We start from the raw sequence: 13,587 nt of genomic DNA on the forward strand, positions 1-13,587 counted from the left end.
AAAGGATTCCAAATTTTGGCAAGGTAGGTTATTAGATAGAGCTTAGTAACAGCATAACATAACTCTGTTATGAATGACAGGAAAGGCATAGGGTGAGTACAAATTATTGCCCAATTTATATTAGCTTCTTTTTAAAAAAAAAAAAAAAAGCACTGTTGGTAAAAATGTTTCCTTTGAAGATTTTAAACAGCAGTTTTATTGTTTTCATAAAAGCCTCATTCAGTTCACAGTTCTGTTTTCATTCCTCCATAGTAAAACATAACAAGAACTGCCAGTAAAGCCAGGCTGACAGACAGCATCTTCAGTCCACCTCCTTCTTGTTGCCATGGGAGCTGCAAAGCCATCCAGGAGCTGAGCGGTGTTTTCACTGGGATCTCAGCAGAAGGGTGTGCTTCCCAGTTTGTGCCATTCTGTGGTGCATGTCTGAACTCCTGTGAAGAAATGCACATATTAAGATTGAAACTGTGTTAGGTATTTCTGATTGCACATACCAAATGCAAATAAAATCTCCTCTTTATATTGAGGTTCAAATTAACATCCCTTTTTTCAAGACAAACAACAGCTCAACCTGCACTGCATCATCATCAGGTAATCAGTTTTTCATACAGAAATCTTACCAATGCCATACAAAGTCAATCCTTCTAATGAAATTAACTGCCAAATCAATGAAGCTATTAGCAACAGAAACAAATCTCCAGACCTCAATGTCATCAAAGAGAGTTGTTTGATGATTATTTTTTTATTTGTTTGCTTTGCTGCTATCTCACTACTCTCCCATTTCTGGCTTCTTCAAAAGAAATGTCTAACCAGTGATAAAGGGGACCACAACACAACAATCCTTTGCACAGCAGGGCTCTTCTAAAGTCAATCATCGTCTCCTGCTGTGCCAGCTCAGCGGTGCTTGAAAATCCTCCCACAGGGCTTTTCCTTTCCCCTGACCCTCAGGAGGCAGCTGTGCTAAAACACTCACCTTCTCATTCAGCATATTGAATTGGAGTTCCCTGCTGTGCCTGCCATTACCATTCTCAACCTGACTGCAAGCACCAAGATTCCCCAGAATATGAGGACTTTTAACTGCAGCACAAGTTACGGATGTTGAGTCACTATTTTAGCTGAAAATCCAAGTGGAAAGAATATGAAACTCTTCTCTCTTGCAACCTTGTTCAGTTCAGCAGGCTAGCGTTGTAGCTACTCAAAAGTAAAAACATCTATTAAAACTGTAATCTGATGACATTTGCGAGAGGTGTAAGTGGTAAAGGTGTAATTACACCTTTGCTTAGGTGTAATGATCTTGCATCATAAGATTCAATATTTCTGTTCATAATTTCTTTTTTCCCTCCCTCTATTTCAATAATCTTTTAGGAATTCAACTGAGCTCAGCTGGATTTTTAATTGGTTTGAAATTTTCCAGTTAAAAAAGGTTTTTGATTAATCAATTTTATTTTTTTCTCCTTCACATTTTGTATAAAACACGTCAGGGACCTAGAAAATACCTATCTGGATAATCTTGTATTTCCAAGCAGCTGAAACACGGCCACATGAAAATACAGACTAGATGCTCGACTCCCTCTTTTAGCAAACACATTTCTAGGCAAACGCAAAGAAATATCAAAGCTCCAAGAAAGGTGCCTGCCCATGAAAGTATGACAGCACAATTCAAATTGTCTGTAACTGCCTCCTCTTTTCCATTTTGGAATCAGCTCCATTATAGTAATTGTAGAAGGAAAATAATCATTACTACTGGTTAGGTAAGTAAGCATCAAAGGGGCAAATGACAGTCTGGCGTAAATGCTATTCTAACATCTGAGGTATGATTTTGATCACAATTCACACAGGCAAAGCGTTACTGAACAAATGACGTATGAAATGAGGATCACTTCTTATACATACTGCACCCACAAGACCATCAACTGGGTAAACAGAGGAAAAGGAAACAGGTAGGCAAATTGGGGTGTAGTTCTCCACAGCGTTAAAGCACAATAATAACACTAATCCAGGACTTCAGTCTATATTGCGCAGGATATGTTAGCTTCATCAAAAACTACTGAAGTGCTTCATATTGTTAAGCGATTAATTACAATCAATTCCTAAGGCATCTGAAATTTTAGTAACTGGCCACAGCTATTTTATCCCCCCAAACCAAAGCTGATTAACCTTTGCCTACAGAATAAACTGGAAACCATACAGTACTGAGGATTTTTTATGTATGAATCAAAACTCATTTGCAATTTACTCTTTCTAGACATTTATAAAGCCTTTCTTTTCTTTGCAGGTCTCACAAACCTCTACCAATCTAAGCTGCATAATTTATGGTCATGACCCATTTTTACATGTATCATTGGTACGTTAACACTGAGGCTAAGGTGATTTAAAAGAATGAATAAGGCTGTAAAAATACCAATACAACCAAAGACTGATTTCTTCTGATATTTAATTTTCACCGATTCATGACTTTTCAAATTTGGCTGACTACAATCAGACTGCCAACTCTTTATTAGATATTTCTACACAGCTTGATAATGAGTAAAGTCCTGAATATTTAGTGGTGCAAGACTAGATGCTATCCCTTAGAAAACAGATAAAATGGCCAGTACCTCATAAATGACTTTGTAACTTTCTCCTCAATGCTCCTTCTTCATGCGCAGCCTCAGTTCCTATATACCTGTCCCTGCAAAGACTGGGGATAGCCAGCAAAACACCTCAAATGCAAGTTACAAATTGTGAAAAGTTTTGAGGGACTTTTTGTTTTTTTCCCTTTACTAACAGTTCAACAAATTAGTGTTTCATGCATGCATTCATGTTCCTGTGCAGTAGCTTTTGGTAGTGATTTCACTGGCACTTCATTTCTGTTTTACTGTTTTCCAACATAAAACCAACCATCTTGTTGGTATAATTTTGATCTTGAAATATTGGTTTTTATTTTTTTGTTACCATATTGTTTTCTTAATCCTCTATTGCAGTATGTTATGCATATGCATTAGGTAGTGTTGCATACTGCTAGTAGGACAGAATGGCAACAGAGATTTTAGCAAGGTTTACAAAGTTCCGGTGGTGGGGAGTGCCACTGGCCCTACGGCCAGTTGTCCCAGTGGTATTTCATCTGAGTAAGTCAGCCTGTAAAGTTGTGAGTCCCATTTTCTTCCTTATTTTATCATATTTCCCATAAATTAGATGATCATACTGATACACTAAACCCATTTTTTACTGTCATTCTGTAGATGAGATTTTCTTTTACAGTATTTTACTAATAATGAAACTTAATTGGGTTGGAGGTACAATTCCCACAATTTCACTATGTTTTCGTTTTCCTTCTATCTTACATTTTGAACTCCGATACATTTGTTTCAACTGTTAGCCACATTTTCTAAACCGCTCAAAACCTTCAGATTTTCGCAGTATCTCAGATCATGTAAGAGACTGTCAAACCAGAAGTTTTTCTTTCAATAGATGCATACATGAAATACTACTCCTATTACCTTGCTAACCTGAATTCTTTACAAATTTTCTCATGGATGAAACTGTTCCTATATGGACAAAAAGATCACAATTTGCAAACTGAAGCGACCCTTTTCTTTGAGATGTAGTTCACAGCTTATCCCTTAAAACACTACTGCATTTCTGTTTGATAATGTGTATGTCTTCAGATGATCCTGCCAAGTATTTTCTTCCAAGAGAAGTAATGAATATGTCCATCTGATCCATGTTTTCTAAGAACTATTCTCCAGTTTGCCCCAAAATCCTGCCTTGCAACACTGACACATGGGTAATACCACCGGCTTCCTTGAAAATTTCCATCATTATTGTCACAGAAGATGCATTTGTGAAAAAGGGTACATCTGGTTCCCTGCAACTGAAAAGCTCCTTTAGAAAATGGCAGCCTTTTGTCCCCCCTACAATTTGTACAACAGCTTTTAAAAACAGGATAATCTCTCGGAGACACCTGCAGATAGATGCTTCTTTCTAAGAGTCTGTTGTGCAGCTCTCAAACTCGCAGTGGGAATAGGAAGAGCTCTGCTAAACTGACCATGTTCTTGCACTCTCTTAAGCCTGAGCTAAGGGCTGAGTGGCCCTCACTGCAGTCTGGACAACAGTGAAGTGCCTGTCCAGAATATAATCAGTTCCTACTAACATACGAGTATCATATTACCAGCTGTGCTAGTGAAACCACTGTATATAGATTTTTATTTGGGCAAAAAGTCCTTCTGTAGGCTCTGTTTGAGCAACTAGTTTTCAGGTAAAGTATATGGTATATATTGTAGTGTATATTGCATGCACAGGGAAGGAGGGGAGAGGATGAAGCTACAGAAAGTAAAATTAAAATTAAGCCTTCTAGGGTAGACAAGGCAGATTACAAGGGCTTTTTTGGGTTGTCATATGAGCTTCAGAGTTTGCAATACTGTAGTGCCATATTCTGAGATCCTCCTGTATACTTTGCCTTGAAGAGCTATCCAAGACACCTGCAGAAAAGATCTTTCCTGTTTTGTGGGGAGGGGAGTTCTCCACAGAAAACCAAGTTTATTAGAGCTCTTTCATGCACCTTTGGTGTAAAAAAGCTGGGTGAAGGCAAAGATCTCATTTGCTGAACTAGCAGTTACACTGGTCCACTCCCTGTGCTCTCACTTTATAGGAGTATTAATTCTGAAAGCCCCTTATTCGTATCTCTAGATAAAATACTTGCAGTGCCTTAACTTTTTAAGGAAATCTTCAGAGTGTTTCTGTAATATTCTGAACTGATATAACTAGTGATATTTACCATACACAATCACTACTCAGAGTGCAAGTTTCTTGAGCTGAGCTCAGAAATCACACTTTTGTGGCTGCAAGACTCTGGAAGATGAGTATAATGATTCAGTTCAGTGGAATTTAGAACTAAATCCAAAGACTCTTTTACCCAAAAAAATACTTGGAGGAAATCCTAAGGTAAAGAAGTTTCCAGAAATATGCGTTTATACTAATTTAAGTCTTGATATGCCATAAACTCTTTGGTAGGCTTGTTGTTAATAAGGATCATTGCTCTCGCTAAAAAGGACCGCAATGAAGGAAAAGGTACTCTAAGATTTAAACCTGTATTACTATTAATCAAAATGAGGGGAGGAAGGGAAATTATCAAACTGAAATGCAAAGACAGATACTTTGAGCTAAGCATCTTGTATTTCCATGGAGGCAGCCTTTCATCTTGTTTTGGCAGCCACAAAGTAAACACAAGACTTTGCTAATAAGGTATAATATAAATTATTAAACCATCTAGTGTATGATCAAATGCATTTCAGATTATTTTTTGAATAATTCTGCCTTGACGACTGCCAGGAGTAATATATTTTGTGTACTCTTGCACAGACCCATTGATTGCTGTCTTTCTGAAGCTCCAGTCCCAGGCTTAAACTGCCATGCATGAAAGAAATACATAATCACATCAAAACCTAAGCTTTGGCATCTGTCGATCACAGCCTAGCTTTTCATAAGATCTCACTTCAAGTTAGTCAACAAAGACATGAGAGCAACTCTTTAGCTCTGAGCTGAGGTTTTAATAGATTCAAAACATTTCTTACATGCAAATTTCTTTTATGGCTCAGGGGCACTGTTAGAGCTTGAAGTATTAGCTAACTGCTGTGAAAAACTACTTGACTGAGCATATCTCAAGATAAATTAGACTTCTGAATTTTTTAGCCCAACCAAGTATATCTTACACACTTGTACTACTGGCTTTAAAAATACGGACTTTTATATAATCATGCACAACAAGTCTGAGTGACAAATTAAAAGAAAACATGTTAAAATATGCATTACATATCCTACTGTGCCATTTGGAACTCTGGGCTATTACTCTTTGGAGACATTTTTCAGATTTAAAAAACAAACAGTTACCGAAGGTCACATAGATTACACATCCAAAAAATATGTAAATTAAATTTTATTGAATAGTTCCGGAAGACACATTTAGTTCTGTAGGTATTAAGAGACCTCCTTTGATTTATTACTTAACGAAATTCTACCAGCCTTCTGCAAATGTGGAATTCTGATCTTAAAGTAGAAAATAAATGGCATACAAAATATTTTTTTCTAATGGAATTAACATGATAATTCCCATAAGAAGCATCCCTGCCACCATGTATTCCAATGAATGCAAGTGTTATGTTGTTAAAACGTTGTCTACAAACATGCTTGTGTCAGATGTTATCAGCTGTACACCATTCCTAGGAATTCACTGATTCCAAATACACTTGGGAGTTTATTACCCATTTTAAGAACTGGGAAACTTTGAAAAAATAAATAAAGCAGCCAGGCACTTTTGCAAAGGAATTTCATATTGTTTCTTCTTTTTGTGTGCATATATACATATGTGTTTGTGTATGTGTGTGATGTATGACTGCATGCTTCAGTATGCAAGTGAGGGGAAAGAACTGAGCTGAAGGATAAATACAGATTTATTATTAATTTCTCAGTAAATGGTCAGAGTCTTAGCATTAATTAGGATTCTTAATCTGTTAACCCCAAATCATTACCACTGAAGTTATAGCAAGAAAATAAATTAATCAAAACATCTTGCAAGTCACTAAAACTGTCTTGTCTTACTGTCTGTCATAGAATCCTAGGACAATTCCGACTGCATCTGGTCCATCCTCCTGGTCAAAGAAGGGTCAGCTATGGCCTAGTTTGCTCAGGGATTTAATTAATTGGGCTTTGAAAACCTCCAAGGATGGAGACTACACAGCCTCTCTGGGCCTTTGTTCCACTGCCTGACCATCTTCATGGGGAAAATGTTTCTCTTCATATACAGTCTGAACCTCTTGTTTCAACTTACGCCCACTGTGTCTCATCCTCCCACATGCACCACTGTGAAGCGCTTGGCTCGGTCTTCTCAGTAACCTTCCCATAGACAAGGGTAGGCTTCTGTTAGGGTCTCCTGAAGCCACCCTGTCCTGGTTTCGGCTGGGATAGAGTTAATTTTCTTCCTAGTAGCAGGCACAGTGCTGTGTTTTGGATTTAGTAGGAGAAGAATGTTGATAACATACTGATGTTTTTAGTTGTTGCTAAGTACTGCTTATGCTAGTCCAGGACTTTTCAGCTTCCCATGCTCTGCCAGGTGCACAAGAAACTGGGAGGGGGCACAGCCAGAATAGTTGATCCAAACTGACCAAAGAGCTATTCCATACCATATGACATCATGCTCAGTATATAAACTGGGGGGGGTTGGCCGGGGAGCAGCCATCGCTGCTCGGGAACTGTCTGGGTATCGGTCGGTGGGTGGTGAACAATTGCATTGTGCATCACTTGCTTTGTATATTATTATTACTATTATTATTATATTGTTGTTATTATTATTTTACTTTATTTTATTTCAATTATTAAACTGTTCTTCTCTCAACCCAGGAGTGTTTCTCACTCTTACTCCTCTGATTCTCTCCCCCATCCCTGAAGCCACCCCTTCTCCAGGCTTGAACAAGCCTGCTCCCTCAGCCTTTCCTCACAGGCCAAGTGCTCCAGCCCCTGACCATCTCTGTGACCCTATGCTGAGCTCGTTCCAGTTACCAATTCCTAATTTACATCAAGATCACTACACATGACCCCATCAAGTCAGGTAAGCAATACTCCTAGCTGCCGGGCCATGGTCAAATACAAACATAAACCACATTTAATAATGGGAGGATATAGAGATTGATTGACTTTAAGCTCAGCTGCATCAAAACTGACAGTTTCTTCCACGTTTGTCATCCCTTAAGGAGATCATCTTTAACTATGGCCTGCTCCTGACCTCCATAGCAAGTCAGCAAAATCTTTTTTTTTTTGCCGCAGTAACACTTGCATGATCTGTCTGATTCTTTGCTCAGCATAGAAAAAACACCTTTCCCAATACTCATCTACCTTTCACCTTGATTACTACTACAGTCTCCTCCTGTCTGTCCCGTTTTTCTTCTACTTCTCCCCATTTCTCCCCTGCATCGTCTGACCATATGGCCTCTCTTAATAAACAAAAGCAGAGATGCCAATAGGAACACAAATTCGGAGTGACATGCCATATCATGACTTCCTGTCCATGTCGCACAGACCCACCTCTGGAACTTCCTCCTCCTACATTAACATTAAATTCAAACTTTAATATTCCCATGTAAGAGTATAAAATAAATCAATTCTCTCTCTATAAGTTACTGTACCTGAACTTCCCACCACTATTGTAAGTTTCCACTGGTATTTTTCTTGGCACTGCTTTCTTCAGTGTTCTTACCTAAGGGTAGACCTGCTCCTTTTTCCTTCCCCAAATAGTCTTTTATTATTCCCTCAATGAGCCCTCAAAATCCATAATGCAGTTAAAAGCTAGACAGCAGGCTGAGTAACTGGGGCTTATTAAATTACTTCCTTTTTGATGTACACTTTGAGGAGGAGGGAAACAAACAAAAAGATGACCTAACAAAAGAAACAAAAAGAAGATAAACAAACAACCAAGAAAACACAAGCCAAAAACACCTCCAAAATGTTTAAAACACAGTCTTGTGCTGCTTTCCATTATACTCACTTGTTTTAGCTTGTTTCTTTATATTTACCTATAAATGGTTCCGGCCAGGAGTTGACTCTTTTTTACATATTTGTATTTTGTGCTGCTATTAAACTTAGTGACTTAGTATCCTCCCACTATACAAATAATGCATTGTCAAAATAACCTGTCATTCAAGGTCAGAAGCAACATTTTGGAAAACAGTCAGTGTGATATCTGGATCCTGAGCTGCCTTTTTTTAATAAGGTGTGAGGGGTGTCAATCACTATGCCAGAAACAAGTGACATGCAAGCTGGCATTCCAGTTAGCGCTTGCAACCATGAGAGAACCAAGGGATCTTTTAAGCGGAAAAAGTCTGTGATACAAAAAACACAGTCGTCCAAGTAATGACTTGAAATGAAGAATGAACCTAGCAACACGATGTGGACAAATTCAGGATGGGGATCTGTCACTATTTATTTCCCTGTGCATAGCACAGTTTTATGAAGGAGATGGCAGGTGCTTGCTCTAGGCACTTATCTGGTAATTAGTTGGCTAACATACGAACCTGTTTCCTAGAGATCACCAGCACAGGCTTCATGGCTTTGAAAATGTATTAGAATGAATTACAGGATGTACATTTACTTGTAATAACACTAAATACCATTTCTCAGTGTGCATACCATGGCCTGTCTTCGTAGATATCATTCCACAGGATTCCAGCTTGCTCCTTCTTTAAAGGATCAAAGAGATTTTTTTTTTGTTGTTTTTTTCGGTTATTCTTTTTTTTAATAAGTATTTTAGGGTTGTGTTTACAATACAACAATTTTCCCAGTGTATTTTGTTGGATGATGAAAGAATGATAAAGAGCTAGCAGTATGTGAATGTTCAAAGACTGTTCTATAACCGAGATATACTTTTTTTATAGCACAAGCCTTCAGAGACCATCACCTTTTTGCTTTCCTTTTAAATCTTGAAATAACAATGACAATTATATGGAGGTCAATGGTAGCTACAGGCAAAGACACAAAAGGTTTCCATCAGAAAGCGTACCCCAGTAAAATGAATAGCTAGATCTGAAAATATACATTCATGCCACAAGAACCACCCATATAACTGAATGATAGTCACGTACCAACAGTGAAATGAGTAATACTGCCTTCACTTGGAAGTGAACTCTCTGAGTATATATTAAAACACTATCTTTAATAGGAATTCTATACTCCCAAATGGTGGAAAGCATAAAATACTAAAAGCCTTTCTAACCATTGCTATTTGCAAAGAACACTGATAAATATCCAAGAAATATCTCAAGGGACATTCTCTCCCAAAATCAGGAAAAGCTTTTAAAGATCTTTCACATGGAGCAAAGTAGAATAAACATGTATGTACATATTCTTGGCTAAAGCCTTCCTCTTAATCCTAGAATATGTCATAATCCTGAATTTATGGTGTTTTCATTTATTCCTACAGAATGGAGCATTACAAATGGAATGTTCTAAGGAGACTTCAACATCGTATTATAAGACAATCATAGAGACAAAGGATATGGGCCCTTCTTACACTCCAACCTCATGGATAACAAACACAGTATAAACAAGCAGCATTAATATTTAGGAATTATGCTAGTTTCCAGAGTTTCAAACTCCATACCAGTCGGTAGCTGTGGGATCTATATGCATCCCTCATTTCACAGATAGAGAAACAAAGAAGATTGAGGGGTCTCCAGTGCCATAATGCAAGCTAGCAATCAGGTCTCTACGATTCCTGTCTTAGACTCCAGTTGTCACCAGAAGCCAACATAGCCTCTAAACCCTTTTATCTTTGTCAAGTTTAAGTTTTAAATACATTTTCTTAAAGCTAGGCGATGCCCTAGTATGTAGTCTCCTGACAATTTCTCTTACATTCCTTTTCACAGACTTTTCTGCCCAGTATTTAACACTTCCAGTTCCAGGGATGGTAGATGCTCACCAAGCACAGCTGGAATCAGACCTTGGCAAAAAGGAGCCTTTCATGCAAGCCTGACATTTAACAGTTGATAAAGTGTGACTGATCTTGACCAACTTTGTGGGTTCAGTGATAATATAAAAGTTTTCTTTTCATATTGTCATGGCCTCTTTCCTTTAAGTATCCTTAGTTGTTTTAGGAGGTCTCCCACAGTGCCAGCCAGCATACTTTTGAGCACCTGAGGGAGTGTCTTGAAATCTGAGTCTCCTTTTTAATTTCACACTCAGTCAAGTTCAACTGCAGTTAATGGAGGACTCTCTCATGGAAACATCAAACAATGGTTACTTTCTGTGATTAGCAAGCCTAACTGCTCTAACACAGTCTCTGTATCCCCAGTCTCTACAAATGATTCGTCAGCCCTTCTCCACAATAAAGATTATATGAGAAAAACCTTTCTTGGCTTGCTGTGTATTTTATGCTAGATAATCATGATAGCACCTTGGCACTTCGTCTAAGACATCAAAGAATACTAAGTATCCAATCTACAGGCTGTAACGAATATCTACCCTCAGGAGAGCATTTATATCATTCAGAGGGTGGTCTGACTAGACACCCAACTTCTGTATCTGTAAAGGATTGAAGTGCATAAGCACGAACTTGCGCCCTATCATGCTCAAATACTGGCTACTTGTACCTCAGGTGAGAGCCTCCAATGAATCCACTGGACCTCAGTCTTCTCCCACACAGGTTTTACACGGTGTGCTCTATCAGGTTATATCTGATAATTCTAGGATTAGCTCATGAGGAGAAAATCAATTCCTGTGGAATTAACCATGAAGTAACAAGTACTAATTTCCTCTTTTGCTCTGAGACTTCATACCCCGGAGTTAGTTTCTCTTAAATGCTGAACAGTCACCACTGCAATTTGCTTGAACACATGCTACAAAACTTTAATAATTTGTAAATATCTATTCCAAGCATTTTAAACTGAGCACCATCAAATTTGTTCACTACACTAACCTTCTAGCTGACACTCTGAACATCTGCCTCATCTTCATCTCTGAAACAGGAAGATGAAAGCGGCATTTCAGGAGGGTAATGTAAAAATAAACTTATTACTGTTTCTGAAGCATTCAGAAATTTAACTATAGTGGTCACAGGAAAGGTTAGAAAGAAATTAATAACTCCCTTGAGAGTGAGGTTTAAACAGCATGTAGCAAATAACAGTGCTATTACACAATGAACAATGAAGAGGAAAAATATCTAACAATAGCTTATTAAATGAATAGTCTCAGCTCCAAGCACAGAAGGAAACAAATCTCTGTGTGTGTGTGTGTGAAAATAGCGCATAAGCACATAATTAAAGGCTGAAACATAATATGGTTGGCATTTACATGGAAAAGAGGAACTGAAACTCTAGAATTTCCTTAGCTCAGAGTACTTCACTTTACACTCCAAATAATTTGTGCGCATATGTACGTAAGAAATATAATTCTTAATTTCTTCTTGTTATCACATATTACAGGTCTTCAGTGTCATTGCAGTATTATACTTTTCTCTATTTAGAAAAGGACACTGCTCTATAGAACAGAACCCATAATATTTTAATACAGCTTGCTTTGTTGTTTTGTTGTTGCTTTTGTCTCTAGGTGAATGCAAGTATTAACTGGAATTGTCTCCTGAGCAAGTGGTGTCCTCAATTCCACTTCATTATCTCTGCCCATCCTAGTAACTTTTGAGCCTACTCACTAACTTCAACAATGGAAGAGCAGTCCAGCAAGTTTCATAAACTGCAAGGGCTTCCAGAAAAAAAAAAAAAAGAGACCTAAATCAGTGCTCCCATCAAGGGAAAGGCCAAAGCCCAGCCTCAGCAATCTGTTTTTTGCCACCACCCTGCTGACCAATCTGTACTCCTAAAACTCCAGATCACATGCAGTAGTCACACAAACCACCTATAACACATTTTTGTCCACAGGCAGTCAGAGAAGATACGGAAGATGTGGAGAGGAAGCTGTGGTTTTTGCTGCAGAAACATGGAAGGAAACAGAGGGCCCAAAGCATGAAAAATCAGGCTTTGTTAGTTCAACTACTCACTTGTTCATTCTCTAACTCTGTGAATGGAGCTTTCTTGCACAAGGATTGTCTCTGCTTCATGGTGTTTCAAAACTAAATGCAAGAGCAGATGAAAACTGGATAAAAAAAAAAAAATGAAAGGGAGGGAGGTGGTACTGCTTAGCATGGGGAACAGTGTTTCAACAAATGAGCTTGCTCCTAAGTACGAAGAGTCTGAAGTTCCCACTTCTCCCCACCTTTTCACAGCCGAGGGACCTATCTGATTGGATGCTACCATTGTACAGCGATGCAGGATGCGAGAACGATTTTACATAGTAAACTGTTGCAAAGGTATTTCTTCTACTTTTCAGATTTGCGGTGTTAGGCCTAAATTAAAATGGTAATGAGTTTCTATCAAATACAGTATGAGCAGATGATGGCCATTTCCTTGTAAGCGAGGAAATGGTGAGGTTCTTACAAAAGACTGACAATCTTTGAAAGGATTTTCACTCACCTCTACTTCTCTGAAACCCATGAAATCTTTCCTAAAATTAGGTAATACTACAATACACTGCTTTCAGGAAAAGAAATTAAGAAAATCTGAGATAAACACAAACAAAACAGAAGACAACCTGAAAATGGCAAACATAGACAAGGTGCCCACAGGGGTGAGATATGCAAGGCCACAGGATAACTGTGGGACTTAACATAGCCTTTAACAAATTGGTGGGTTTGGATTTTAAAATGCTTCATGTCTCCATACTAAAGCAGCGCTACAACAGTTTTTTTTATCACACAAGATACTCTCCCAAGCATAACTCTAATTCATTCCTTTCCAGCTATTAAAAGCTACGCATCTGGCTTTCCCCTGTGGTTCTGTGACAAAATCTGATTATGCTACAAAATCTTAAGCACTCCTCACTGAAAAAATAATGAACTAATGTTTCTTTGGACAGAGATACATGCTGAATAGTTGAAAGAGGAAAAGAATTCCTGTCATTCTAAGCACTACTTCCATTACTTTACTAAATTAAAGTTCTTGTATTTAGAAAAAACTGTGTCAGAAATGGATATTCACAGCTATCCTTTTTGTATGATAATTATGTTATCTGCACTTA

The 13,587-nt window shown here is 38.1% G+C and overlaps 1 protein-coding gene across 1 annotated transcript in view; it reads right to left on the reverse strand.

Annotated features, from left to right (window-relative positions):
- Positions 1–224: 224 nt before the first annotated feature.
- The window catches only part of CDKAL1 (CDKAL1 threonylcarbamoyladenosine tRNA methylthiotransferase), a 432,229-nt gene continuing 418,866 nt past the window's right edge, over positions 225–13,587 (reverse strand). Inside the window, exon 16 of the mRNA XM_075704904.1 lies at positions 225–431. Within this exon, the coding sequence (XP_075561019.1) occupies positions 225–431 (207 nt within the window). The remainder of the gene's footprint in view (positions 432–13,587) is intronic.

The sequence above is a fragment of the Pelecanus crispus genome, chromosome 2, assembly GCF_030463565.1.
Source record: "Pelecanus crispus isolate bPelCri1 chromosome 2, bPelCri1.pri, whole genome shotgun sequence".
Lineage (NCBI taxonomy): Eukaryota > Metazoa > Chordata > Aves > Pelecaniformes > Pelecanidae > Pelecanus > Pelecanus crispus.